The sequence below is a fragment of the Rhineura floridana genome, chromosome 6 (assembly GCF_030035675.1).
Source record: "Rhineura floridana isolate rRhiFlo1 chromosome 6, rRhiFlo1.hap2, whole genome shotgun sequence".
Taxonomy (NCBI): Eukaryota; Metazoa; Chordata; class Lepidosauria; order Squamata; family Rhineuridae; genus Rhineura; species Rhineura floridana.
Genome location: NC_084485.1, coordinates 126422563 through 126437249, shown reverse-complemented (window position 1 = coordinate 126437249; position 14687 = coordinate 126422563). Strand labels below are relative to the sequence as shown.

At 39.4% G+C, this 14687-nt stretch overlaps 1 protein-coding gene across 3 annotated transcripts in view; it reads left to right on the top strand.

Annotated features, from left to right (window-relative positions):
* SLC44A3 (solute carrier family 44 member 3) overlaps positions 1 to 14687 on the top strand; it is a 97388-nt gene that overhangs the window by 16601 nt on the left and 66100 nt on the right. For all 3 annotated transcript variants that reach the window (XM_061633739.1, XM_061633737.1, XM_061633738.1), the window contains exons 6-9: positions 5155 to 5324; positions 6568 to 6657; positions 8302 to 8426; positions 12504 to 12690. In XM_061633739.1, the coding sequence (XP_061489723.1) occupies positions 5155 to 5324; positions 6568 to 6657; positions 8302 to 8426; positions 12504 to 12690 (572 nt within the window). The remainder of the gene's footprint in view (positions 1 to 5154; positions 5325 to 6567; positions 6658 to 8301; positions 8427 to 12503; positions 12691 to 14687) is intronic.

Below are 14687 nucleotides of genomic sequence, written 5' to 3'. Positions count from 1 at the left end.
AGGATGAGTTTCATTTGTTGTGCCCGAGGATGTGGACATAGTGCTTGTAGGGTTCTACTCTATTGCTTGTAAAGTTGTCCCTTTCCCTTGATGGCTTAATTACATCTAGCAAGGCCCAGAAGGTTATAAATGCCTGTTTGGCAGAGGTGTAGATCATGTTGAAGGAAGTTGTTGTAACATAACTCCATAAGAAAGCCTTCTTTGATCACCCAGAGGATTATAATAACTATGGGCCAGTCACAAATGTGTACAAGGTGTCAGAGTGATTGATTGTCAGCCAACTCCAAGCATTATTGAATGAAATTGATATCTGGATCCATTTCAATCTGGATGCAAATCTGGATTTGGAAATGAAACTGTCTTGGTCATTCTGATGGATTAGCTGTACCAGGAGAGAGACAAGAGAATGAAATCATGTTGATTCTACTGGATCTCTCAGCAGCATTTAATAGCATTCTCCATGTTATTCTTCTAGATAGGCTCTCTGGGTTGGAGAGTGGAGGTGGTTTGGGGGATTTTACTTCAGGATCATGTTATTTACATGATTTGCTCCCTCAGGGTTCCATTCTGTTCCACATGTTGTTTAACATTTATATAAAGTCACCAGTGCTGTGGAGTCGGAGTCGTGGAGTCAGAAGCAATTTTAGGTGGAGTCGGAGTTGGTAGAAATGTACCGACTCTGACTCCGGCTTCAAACTAAATTTTGATTGACAATTTAAAAAATATATAAATTCACAATGTCAAAGAAGCTTCCCATGAAGTCAGCTGTAGTTGAGCATTTCACCATAACTCAAGATGAAAAACATTTTGTGTGTCAGTGTATGACACAGGACCCAGATGAAGACAAATGCTGTGATGCCAAGATCAGCGCATATTCAGCAGCGATAAAAATGCTCCTATGAGAGCTTCCAATTTAAAAAGATTTACAGAGCTTTCCAGGGCTGTGGAGTCGGAGTCATGGAGTTGGAGTCGGAAGCAATTTTGGGTGGAGTCGGAGTCGGGCAGTAGAAAAATAAAGGAGTCGGAGTCGAAGGTTTGGTGTACCAACCACAGCCCTGAAAGTCACCGGAATGTAGTGGGAGAAGGAACATAGCTCAGTGGTAGAGCATCTGCGTTGCATATAGAAGGTCCCAGGTTCAATCACTGGCATCTGCAAGTAGAGCTGGGAAAGACTCCTGTTCTGAAATCCTACAGAGCCACTGCGAGTCAATAGACAATACTGAGCTAGATTGGCCAAGGATCAGACACAGTAAAAGAGAGCTTCTCAGGCTCTTGTGAGGTCATCAGAAGATATGGAACTGGATATCATCAATATGCTGATAGCATCCAGCCCTTTTTTTTCTTTTCCGGCTTAGTCAAGTGAGGCATAGGAAGTGCTGATCTAGTATGTCGGAGTAGTAGTATAGTGGGTGAAGATCAATATATTGAAACTAAATTCTGACAAGATGGAGGTGTTGTTGGTAGGTGGTTCATCTGCATAGGGAATTGATTTTCAACCAGTTCTGGAGGGAATAGCAGGGGTAGCCTATTTGGTGCCCTCTAGCAGGGCCAGGGCCAGACTTCAGGGGACCTTGAGCATGGTGCGGCAGATACCCCCTCCTCTGCCACAGATCCTTCTCTTTGTAGTGGCAGTACTGCTGATCCTCCTCTATCTCCTTTGGTCACTGTGGATGGAAGCCAGGCCTGGTAATGAATGAGTGGATGACAAATCAGGCTGGTGAAGAGCCTTTCTGACTCCTAGGGCCAATGGCCAGTGCCTAACCTGGCTGACTGCTGGTGATGGGCCTGCCCTCCAGAAGTTGTTGGACTACAATCCCCATCATCCTTGCAGTTGATCATACTGGGTTGCAGTGATGGGAATTGTAATTTAATAAGCATTACACCACACTGGCTACCTCTGCCCTAAAGAAGGGGTTGCCAATCCAGTGTCTGTGGGTGTTATTGTTGGAAGTGGGGCAAGAGCAATTCCTGTATGGGTTCTTTTGTTTGTATTCCAGAAGGAAGATAGAGTTCTCCATTGTAAACTGATATGCTCAGGGAAGCTGACTTGCCCCTCCTTCCATTGTCTTCTTCTTTGACTGTCCACCTGGCACCCCTGTTACTATCATTTAGGCACCAGACAAAAGCATTTCTGTTTTCCCATGCTTTTAAGTATTGCTAATATCAGCCTTTTTCACTGAAAGTGTTTTTTATTTTACTGTCTAGTTCAGGGGTAGCTAATGTGTTGCCCTCTAGATATTGTTCGGCTATACTTACCATTTCTGACCTTTGGCCATGCTGGCTGGAGTTGATGGGAGTTTGAGCCCAGCAACATATGGAGGACATCACATGACTACTCCTGGTTTAGTTGAATGGATTGTTGCAGTTTTAGTTGTGTTAATTTGCTTGCTTTGTTTTATTATTTTAATTTTTGGGATTCCTTTAATGTTTTGTATGACATAAATTTATTTATTTATTAGATTTATATCCCATCCTTCCTCCCAGTAGGAGCCCAGGGTGGCAAACAAAAACACTGAAAACACTCTAAAACATCATAAAAACAGAATTTCATGTGTATTAAAACAAAACATCTTTAAAAACATATTTTTTTATAAAAAACATCTTTTTTAAAAAAAAGTTTTAAAAAAACATATTAAAAAGCAATGTCTACCATCAGCTGTCTTAACGGGTCGTTATCAAGGTATCCCGCTAGAAAGACGCTACTGTATTTGTAATCAGAATTTACCTGAAACCCTGGAACATGTCCTACTTAACTGTGAGATATACAGTGTTCCAAGAGTTATATTAATTCTACCATCCATTTCTACCTTTTCTGATAGAACACCAGAATGGATTGTTCACTTTCTTTTGTCCGATAAAGACAAAACTCTAACAGAACTAGTTGCCAAATTTCTCTATGTATCACAATCCATACGTAAAAACCAGGTTCGAATTATGCACTCTTGATTTAATGACTTATTTTAATTCTCTGTTCTTGACAAATTGCTAGACGAAGAATTTTGCCTATTAGCTTAAAACTGAACTTTGGCTTATTTCTATCTTGTTTTACTTTTAATTCTATTACTGTTAAATGTACTTACCTGTATATTTAAATTGTATATAACCAGCTCGGGTCTATGACCGTAATAAATAAATAATAATAATAATAATTAAAAAGCAATACAGACGCAGACTGGGATAAGTTCTCTACTTAAAAGGCTTCTTGAAAGACGAAGGTCTTCAGTAGGTGCCAAAAAGATAACAGAGATGGCACTTGTCTAATATTTAAGGGGAGGGAATTCCAAAGGGTAGGTGCCAAATTTATGTGGAAGATGTGGGATATATATTTTGTATAAATAAACTTCCACAGGGTAGAGCAGTAGTTCTTCAGCACTGTGCTGAATGCTGCCAAGGGGTCTGGAAAAATCAACAGGGTCACACTCCTTCTGTTTCCTACCCAGAATAGGACATCCAACAGAGTGACCAAAGCTGTGTCTATACCAAACCCAAGCCTGAAACTACATTGAAATGGAACTAGGTTATAAACATCATCCAAGAATGTTGGGAGTTGTCCAGTACCACTCACTTGAACATTGTATCTCAGAATGTTTATTGGATTCCAGTCAGCAATTAGCACAGTCATTCTCGTCTAGTGTCCCACCTCCCCACAGGGCTACACAACCATCTTCTTCATTGCAACAGGATTATTCTCTCACACAACGATATTGATGACTTCCAGAACCCAAATAGTCAACCCCACCCCTGTTATATGTTGTAAGCCAAGATGCTTGTACAATCATATCTAGTAATGCAATTTGTGTCTGTACCTTCTTCCTACATTGCAACCTCTGTAGTGTACATATCCCTTACATAGCCATTTTCTTGTAATTTCTGTGCATGCAATATGGGTTGTGGGTTCTATGGGTTGTGATGTGCCTCTCTCCTACACAAAATGTAAATGCGTTATTCAGGAAAGTAAAGTGCATCAAGGATACTCAGAAGTGTTATGCAAGATTTTTTTGAATCCCGAAGTGTGTCTGAAAGCATTCCACTATGGTTGCGATATTTCTTATTTAAAGCAAAAATGTCAAAAGTAAAGTCACTCCAAGACTTACCAGTAAATTATAACTGGGAAGATAATGCTGTACTGATTCAGTTTATTTTAGATCTCAAATCCTTCCAACAGCCAAATGTCAGTAAATTTTCTTGGGAAATGCATAACATATTCTGTGCTGCATACGTTCATTTAGATGTTCAGGTTTAGCTGGGCTGTCAATTTGCTTGTCAGTCATTTTGCAATTCAAATGTTTGAGTAACTAAAGTGCTACGTGAAGTTTATGTATGTTAGAAATATTTGTGTTGAATAAGATTAATACACCCTTTTACAAGCAAAATTGCTTGTTTTCATCCCATCTGAAAATCAGGTCTGGAATCACCTCCTAGAACCTGTTAAATCAGAATATGTTGAATATGTAGAATATGTTGACTCTTATTAGAAACCCACCATGTCTTATCTAAATTAGTACTCAATAATGCATATTTACCATGCTGTCTTAATACTAAGAACTTGTTTCGCTTTACTAAAGAATTTGTATGCACACATTTTTGTGAGTACCTATTTAATTTGGCTAAGCAATTTGTGACCAGACAAGTACTTGCAATATTTGAATATGCGCATATTAGAAGCAAACGGTACTGCTGTTTTGCAGTAGTAGATGTGCAGAGGTTAGCTGTGCAAATGAGTAGCTAACAAGAGACTTCTTATTCTTCCCTTGCACTCTCTGGGTTTTTCTGTGCAATCAGAAGAATCAGGAAAACGTCAGCTTATCATTCATGTAGGCATTCACTTATACGGAGGCTGCTCTCAGAGACAGCATGACACTAAATCTGGCTCCAGTCACCTCAGTTTTTTGTGGAGAGTTTTTTCCCCCATTTTACAAATATGAAGTTTAGAAAACGTTCCAGATTCAAGTTTCCCCAAGCAGTCTAATGCACACAAACAAAAACCATGGGAAATTTGGGGTCTCATATTTCCTATAATGCCAGAAGAAGCTCTTGGATCTGTTTATCCAGATCAGTGGTGAGTAATTATCCTCCCTCTCCTCCCTCCCTAAATTTAACAATGCATCTGAAACATTTAGCCCAATATCTTGTCTGTTTTTTTTTAAATTCCAGTGTATCTTTCCCATTGTTTAATCGATGTGTTCCACGAAACGCTGAGTGCTATTCCCAGTTTGCATCGGTATTGATAGATGTGGTTAACGAAGTTGATATTTTTCATCGTGTTCTGGGTGGAATTATGGCAGGAAGAGATACAGTAATAGGACTATGCTTCCTTGCACTAGGTAAGCTAATAGCTATATTTATTTTATATAAATTGCAGTATTTCATTTAAGAAGTGGACTGCACTTACTATAATTTATTTGAATATGCTGAGTCTTATTATTTAGTAGTTTACAAGATGTCTTACATAATTATTGATCAGACAAGAGTTACTTACAGTAAAAGAGAGGTGAAATTTCCCAAAGGACCTCTGAAGAAATATTCTCTAATAATGGATTTAGTTAAAGAACTCTTGGTGATGTCCAGTTATGTCTGCCCGATTAAGCAACAGACTTCCAATTGTGCAATGGAACTTCCCCCCTCTCCTCCCCACTGTAACCCCCTGCACATCCTCCAAATATTTTCCAAGGATTCTCTTTCTCCCCCCCCCCATATAGGGAATGGGGAATTTGGGGGGTGTTGTGGGGCTGCAGGGGGAAGGAGAGCAAGGGGAAGTCCTTGCATGAGTAGAAGTCCACTTCAGCGGCACTGGGTGCAACCCTCTGTGTTCTGCATGAAGCTAATGTGCCTCAGGAGGGATTTGGTTTTTTATTTTGAATGTTTATTGAAATACAGAACAACACAGAGTTGCTATCTTAAAACAATCCTATTACTGTTTCAGAATTTATTCTTTATTTCTCTTTCAAGAATTAATAATTACTGTTTTGCTAATGTTAATAAATTGAACATACACTATTAATCCTTCACATTTATGGTACAACTGAGAAAGATTAATAAATGAATTTTGGGAATTATATAGGACAGTGTTTTGCTTAATCGCTAAAGAGATAAGCGAACTGACTTGATGTGAATGCAGTGAAAACAAAAGAACAGCCTGAGTAGAATCGAAGGTTGATCATAGATCTCTAGCATGATCAATCAAAACTAAATGTTGTACATAGAAATATGGCACTGATTCCAATGGGACATTGAACCAACCAGAATGCCAATTCTGTACTGAATCAACACACATACAAAAGAAGGCTATAAAAGTTGTCAAAATTATTAATATCAAAGTCTGCAATCATGCACACAGTAAAGCTGCTTAAATTCCTTTTGGGTTCGTTGGTATTTTGACAGAGAAATTGGCAGGAATTTAGTAACGTCTAAAATTCCCATGTAAACCATTTAGGCTGCAATCCTATATACACTTACCTGGGAGTAAGTCCAATTAAACTCAGTCTTCTGAGAACACATGCATATGATTTTGTTATTAGTCATCTTGATTAATCAGTCAACTATTGCAACATTTTGTTTTACTTTCAGCCTTCTCTGTAATAATCATGTTAGTCTTCAGATTCATCAGCATGCTTCTGATCCATATTTTTCTTACACTACTTATATTTGGATTACTGTGTAAGTATTGATCCTCTTCATATATATTTTCATATTACTTTTTATATATATTTAGCAAGGATGGGATTCAAAGTACCATGTGCAATGTTCCACATGTACATAAGGGCTTTTTAGTGGTCTCCTTAAAAGAGCGATCTCCCCTTCAAAGGGCCCTCAAAGTTCAGGAGTTCCCTAGAATGAAGGACTGCCTCTGGAAGAAAAAATGTCCCCCATATACATGCAGCATCACTTTGCACACATGCATGTATCACTGGTAAGATAATGCTTAAATCTTTTAAAAAAGCAATTCTGATTTCTGTTAGGTGTCTACCAGCAAGTTAAATTTATTGTGGGGAGAATTCATAGCTGAATGACAGACTGCATGCTTCATGTGTAAAAGGTTCCTGGTTCAATCCCTGCATTTTTACTTGTAAGATCCGTGTCTGAAACCTATTGCTCTCTTCTTAGATGGCCATCTTGATGGCTTTGAGGATATCACCTGTCCCATTCCTCCTTGTTTATTAGTTAAAGCATTGATGGGGCAGTGCATTCTGCTATTTCCAAAATTTGTTTTCAGATCAGAAAATTCATGCCACCCAGTCTTCATTCAGCATCATGTAGTCCTCACTGGACAAGCATGTTAGTCCCTGACTAGTAAAGGCATTAGCTCACTTTAATACAACTAGTTAAAGTACTTTTTAAATATTGTAAGCTGGTTAAAGAAATCAGCAGAGGGAGATTTCATTTAATATCTTAAACATTGCAATCCTGTGTTTACTCAAAAGTAAGTCCCACTGAGTTCAGTGGAACTTATTCCCAAGTAAGCATATATAGGATTGTAGTCCTACATGTTTGTTTTAGATAGTTGCTTACAGAAGACTTGGCTCTCTGTTCCAAATAAGGTACTTATTTTGGGTTGTATTTCTTTTGTACTGCCTGCAATTAAAGCTGATAAGAGGAACCTTGCTAGGGGTAGGGTGGCAGTAGAAGTCTCTGTGGAACAAAGTACAAATCTTGGAAGCAGGAAAAAATCCAAACTTCTTAAAATATTCACTTCTTGTTATCAGGTTAAAGTAAATATGTCACCTACAGAAGTTCTTTATTTGTTCTTGCAGCTTACAATTTGTACATAAAATTGTCTAAGCATAAAGTTGTCCTGGTGATCATCTTATCTAATTGTTTTGCCTTAAGCTTTCTAATAGATACCTTGCATTGTTTCCATTTTTATTCCAAAATGACTCTGTACTTTATTTGAGTATTTTATTTGCACTTCATAATGTAGTGTTCCTATTTTTCTCTGTTCACATTATGATTTTTATATTATCGTGGTCTATTATAAATAATAATGTTGATTTGAACTGAAATTTATCCCCAATTTTTATTTACCTTTACACTTAATGATTGCATTTAACTATTACAACTGGCTCAATATGTAACTTTTAATTAGCAGGCTTTTGGAGTAGAAGGCCCCACACATCAACATTGCTTTCTTTCAAGAGTGCAAACTAGAGTACAGTTTTATATTTTTATTCTACCATTTGATAACAGCCTAATTTTTCAGTTTCTTTGGCATTGCAGATGAACTGCAGGTAAGGCAAGTATACCTAGATAGCATACATCTTTCAGATGAAATAAATGTTGCCTGTATTTCTGTATTTGTTCTAGTTGTTTCTGGAGTCATGTGGTGGTTGTATTATAATTACACCATCGAGGCCAGCATAGAATTAGAAACTGAAAAGGAAAATATGATATTGTTATTTGGATTTTCTATCTTATCTACAATTATTACGGTAAGACAGTTTATCACATAATCACTAGTATTTTGTGGACAATTGGTTCAACATAGGGTATTGAATATGATAATCTGGAATGCTACAGGTAATTTTTTGGTTTTTGTTTGCCACACCACTGCAGGACTCTGGCAGGCAAAAATCAATTATATCATTTTATTTCCTTCCAAAGGAGCCCAGGGCAACAAACACATGAACAAAACAATTCAACAATATTCTAAAAACAATTAAAAACATTCTAAAAACAGTTACAGTTAAAACGTTCTTTCATCCAGTGATCACCAGGTTGCCAGGAACAGTCTCCTTTAGTCATCAAATGCTCAGTCAGGGAGGTGGTTAGGCAGAAGGGTGGCTGATACACCAACAAGATCCCTCTTCTGTCTCCCAACACCATGGGATTTATTCCCATGCAATCATGCTTAGAATAGGTAAAACTGACCATGGGGGAAGGGGGCGGAGGGGATGGGGAGGGGAAGGGAGGGGGAAGGAAGGGTCAAGAGGGAGGGGAGAGCAGGTTTGATCATTTGCATGCTTTTTGAGTTCAGTGGGATTTACTCCTGTGCAATCATGCTTAGGATAAGTGAAACTGACCCGGGGGAGGGGCAGGGAGAGGAGGAGGAGGGGAGGAAGGGGAGGAAGAAGGGGGAGGGGAGAAAAATGGATGGGTGGGCACTGGGCACAGGGAAAGTCCCTTTCCTTTCCAAAAGGAAAACATTGGGAACAGTATCATTCTTTTTCAGGGTTTCCCCCACTTTTTTTATTCTATAGCAGGCACATATAGCCTCCCACCCAAATTTAAACCAAAGCTGTCCCTGGCCACATCCACACCAGACCTTTATTTCACTTTACGCAGTCATGGCTTCTCCCAAAGAATCTTGGAAAGTGTAGTTAGTGAAGGGTTCTGAGAAATGCTAGGAGATGTCCTGTTCCCTTCACAGAGCTTCAGTAAGCTGACTGTTAAACCCCTCTGGCTGACTGTTAAACCCCTCTGGCCACTGGAGCTCTGTCAGGGGAATAGGAGTCTCCTCTTAGCACCCTTCACAAACTACACTTACCAGCAGGGCCGGCTCCAGGCATGCACACACACACACGTGCACGGCCCTGCCACCCCCACCTACCTGTCTGCTGTCTTTTACCATTGCCCTTAACAAAGATGGCAGCTGCGGTTTCCCTAAGGGGATGACGCCTCCGCCACCATCTTTGTTGATGGCACGCATGCGTGCTACGTATGCGCATCTCTGCCATCAACTAAGATGGCAGCAGGGGCTTCAGTACATTAAGGAAACCGCGGCTGCCATCTTCGTTAAGGGCAATGGTAAAAGTCAGCAGACAGGTAGGTGGGGGCAGGTTGCGGGGGGCCACAGAGGGGCTGCTGAGGGCCCCCCTGTAGCTCCAGCCTCCAGGGGCCCTCGGGCCAGTGCCCCACCTGGCTGCCCTTTAGAACCGACCCTGCTTCCCAGGATTCTTTGGGGGAAGTCATGACTGTCTCGAGTGAAATAAAAGTTTGGTGTGGGTGTGGCCCCCTGATTAGGCAAGCCCAGCAGCTCTGAGTCTGGCTTTGAGAACACTGACAGTTCGTTCTTACTGAGCATGCCCGGGCTTATCATTGAGTTCAATGCTAAATTTTTTAAATTAATTAAAAATCAGCCAGGCATTTTTTTAATTTTTAAACTGCAGAAGATGCAGGTCAGAGTATGGGGCAAGGTCAGTAATAGGATTACAGGTACTCTGTGAACATGGCTGATTTTTAATTAATTTCTTCTTTCTCTCTTTTTACACTTTGAACTCTCAATTCTCTCTGAGTGTTTCGTGTATTGCCATGAAAATTTAGGGGGTTGCTAAGCAATTGTTTCTGAGTTTTGAACTATAAGTTTTGTAAGGTTTTGTTTTGAAATGAGCTTATGGGAAGTATCAGAATGGCATGGGGGTATTTTCAATTTAACATTGGGGAATGTGAAAAATCCATGCTGACTATAGTATACAGCCACTCTCATGGCTGTATAATAATCAAATTAATTACATTGATAATCCTAATATTATAATATTTTAAATTATGAAATAGCCACTTCTCCAGTGAGCACTAAAACACCCCTGAGTGAGTAATATGTTCCTCCAGCAATCATTAACACACATACTGTATCAATTAATATTATTTATGTTTAATTTATTCATCTCATTCCTTTTATGAATCACTTCCTATAAAATATCTTGATGTAATTTAACAATAAAAACATACGCAATAAAAACATTTATAACAATGTAATATATAAAACAAAACAATTTCATATACAAAACAAGTTTCAATACAATACAGTTACAGACTGAGATAAATTATTTATGTTAAAATATATAAACCTGATTAGCATATGATAAAACTTCCCAGGGCAGTCAGGTATTAATAAATAATATAACCAGCAGCCAATTCTTCCAAAGTGGTAAGTGAAGAAAAGGGCAACCAGATTTCTTAGCACAGGGGTAGCTAACCTTTTTTTGGACTGAGGGCTGCATTCACCTTTGAGGATTGTATGCCAGCAGTGGTAGTAGCCAGCCACACTTGGGCACACACTCTTGCATGTTACACTTACAGAGGGCACACACAGAGGCACATAGCCCCCTCCTTTGGCTTATCTGTGCAGATCAGCCAAGGAATGGGGTAATCGCTTCTCTCCACACATCAAATCTAGTGACTGGAGAAGGGGTGATTTGCATCTCCATCAGAGTGCTGGGCTTTGCCCACCCCAGTGCTGGGACTACTTTAATTTTTTTCCTTCCTCCAGTCTGAAACAATGAGGCCAGAAAATATCTTGGGGCAGTGGAAGACAGAAAATAGTGTTTGGTAGCTGGATCAGGCCCGTGATCTGCATGTCAGACAGTCCTGTCACTGAAACAGATGCTGTCTGATATGGCCTACTCTCTCTCATGGTCTGGTGCAGTGACAGAGGAAGGGATGATGATCAGTCTCTTTCCCTGTTGCTCTAAGAAGTCACAACTAATTTAAGTCGTAATTCCTGTGGAACTTGTATACAACTTATTTGCTGTAGACCCAACTCAGCCACACTATATAACTTAGTATTAAATGTGAATAATTAATGGAACAATTTGCAATTTGTCTAGTTTATGATTTTCAGATTGCAGTGGAGTAGGGTATGCTTGTATATTGTTGATAATGTTGCAGAAGAATTCACCTTAGTTACATATGACCATTTGTTATGCTTAAATTCATGTTACAGTGTAGCAGAGAGAGAAAGCAGCATTGAGCTGCTGTATAGATGGATTATAGCACTATGTAATAGGCATCTGCGAGCCATTTTCAAAGATAAGAATGGATTTAGAGAGCACAAGAGCCCGTAAAGATACATGTGAGAGAATTCGATCGGCTGGCATACTCTGTTGTTGGCACATGGTGGCAGCAACTATGCTAGGAGAACAAGTATGTTTTTCTACTTTTGAGATGCATAACTTGTTTGCACTGTTAAAGCTGAAGCACAGACATCTTTTGCTGCACAAGAAACAATAATACTTCAGCAAGGTGTAACTTTGTGATCTAGTATCTTTCCTTTACCTATAGATGTAACAGGTCTCTTTAATTTTATAGTAGTGATTCTCCTTTATTTGTAGCTTTTCGTGTTAGAAACAATAATGAAACTAGAAAATGGTACGTGACCTAAGAATGTAATCATTTTATTTTTATTATTTATTTATTGCATTTATTTTCCATTTTTCTTCCAAGGAGTTCAAAGTGGTATACATGGCTCCCTCTCCCCAGGTTTATCCTCACAACAACCCTGTGAAGTATGTTAGTTTATTGAGCTTATCAGGATAACTTGCACCTATAGTCCATGGAAGAGACAGCATATAAATGTAAAAAGTACCGTTTTTGTTCAAAATAAAGTTATGATTGAGACTGATCTTAAAATGTAATTCTTCCCCACCACCAAATTTTTCTAACTTGCTCACTGAAACATTTTTTCATCTGTTAATATATTTTAGAGAGTACAAGAGCCATATATGATAAACAATAGTAGCAATTCCCCCCCACTGAAACATTTTAATGTATTATTTTTTCTTTTTTCATAGGTTATCCTAATTCTCCTGATACTGATACTAAGGAAGAGGATTCACCTGGCCGTACAGCTGTTTCGTGTTGCCAGTAAAATAATTGGCAATGTCCCTTCTTTGTTCTTTCAGCCTCTTTGGACTTTTATAATACTACTTTTCTTCTGGGTGTACTGGGTGGCTGTGTTACTTAGCTTAGGAACTGCAGGTTAGTAGTCTTGTTTTTTATGATACTAGGCTGTAAAGTATTAAGTATTTTCTGTGCGATAAATAAATGTCTCTGTGCCTTCTGATGGTAAAAATATACACAAGGATGAGTATGAACGTGTATGGGTTTTTTTGGGGGGGGCTGAACTGCAACCACACATTTTTTGTACTGTAACCATAAATGAAAGATAAGTGGTCTGGCACACTACTAAGGTTAAGCTTGTAAAATCCAATAATGTTAGTCCCTAAAATAGCTCTTACATGTATTGAATTTGTAAAAAGGCCTTGTCTTCTGATACAAACACTGTACCTGTTCAGCTCTGTAGTGTGCTCAGAATATGTGTTGACTGCAGTTGTCAGTAAGGAGCTGGTGTGTATTGTACCCACTTCTAGGTGTCAACCAGAATTTGTCCAGCCCTCCTTGAAGCATTTTCTGAGCCATGTGGTTTCATTTCCTATTTTGATTTGCTTCTCTTGGCATCATTTATAAAAGCGAGCATTTGCTAGCAAAACTAGGGTTGCCAGGCTCAGGGCCTGAGACTGATCCTGTATCTTTAGGAGAAGAGAAAGTCACCAAGTGCAGGTGTTCTTGCAACACTGTAATGGGAAAAACCACAAGGTGGAATTCTCCCTTTCCCATGCACAACTTTTAAAGATACAGAAGACCTCTTGGAGGCCAGGCCTGGCCATGTGGTGCCAGTGTGTCCAGAGAGTATATCCAAAAGTTCTCCCTTTTAGTCAATGCTGCTGAATCTGTTGGCATCTCTATAGCTGTTATAGAAAAGTCCAACAGGCTGTGACCCTCATTGCTGAAATGTTTTGCAACTGGTTGCTCCACTTTTTTTTGTTAAGATTGCCGATTTGTGGTTTCTGAAGCATGTCCGTGGGTCAGTTGTGGTTTTTCCTACGTATTTGATATGACATCCTGGTCTTTTGCATTCGATGACATAAATTATATTATATATAATAGAATCATAGAATCATAGAGTTGGAAGGGGTCTATAAGGCCATCAAGTCCAACCCCCTATCAATGCAGGAATCCAAATCAAAGCATTCCTGACAGATGGCTTTCCAGCTGCCTCCTGAATGACTCCAGAGTCGGAGAGCCCACTACCTCTCTAGCTAATTGATTCCATTGTCATATGGCTCTAATAGTTAGGAAGTTTTTCCTGATGTCCAGTTGAAATCTGGATTTCTGCAACTTGAACCCATTATTCCGTGTCCTGCACTCTGGGACGATCGAGAAGAGATCCCGGCCCTCCTGTGTGTGACAACCTTTCATGTACTTGAAGAGTGCTATCATGTCTCCCCTCAGTCTTCTCTTCTCCAGGCTAAACATGCCCAGTTCTTTCAGTCTAGTCCCCTGATCATCCTTGTTGCCCTCCTCTGAACCTGTTCCAGTTTCTGTTCCTTGTTGCCCTCCTCTGAACCTGTTCCATATATATATAGTTTGGAGCCTCATTTTCCCCGACTTATCGGATCATCCTCATATCGGGTAAATCTGAATTAATAGGGGAAAAGTATCAAGTTTGGTGTTGTTTGAGGGTGACGCTGTATGGACTACGGAAATTAAATGGGAATGCAAATAGCTGCAAGCACACAATAAACTTGGGTGTGAACAAGCCCTGTCACATTTTAAGGAGGTTTGAGTAGTTGTGACCTTGAGTTGGGAAGTTAGTGTTGATAAATCCATGCTTTTCTAGAACACATAGCTTATTGTTGCAGTAACAGAGTATACAGTGTTTTGATTCAATGAACCACACCTGTTAAGGAAATATTTTGTTTCTGCTGTAGAAAAAGTGAGGAGAGAGTCAAATGTGTGCAGATGATACATAAGATAATAATGAAGATTGTATGAGCACAGTTGTATATCAACACAATGGCCTGCTTCACCCTAAGTTTGGCTTAGTGTGTCATGTGAACCTGAGGTTGTGGTTTAACTCTCTCCTTACTAACCGCAAGTTTTAGCCAAGATAGTGGAAGTAAAAAAGTCTGAAG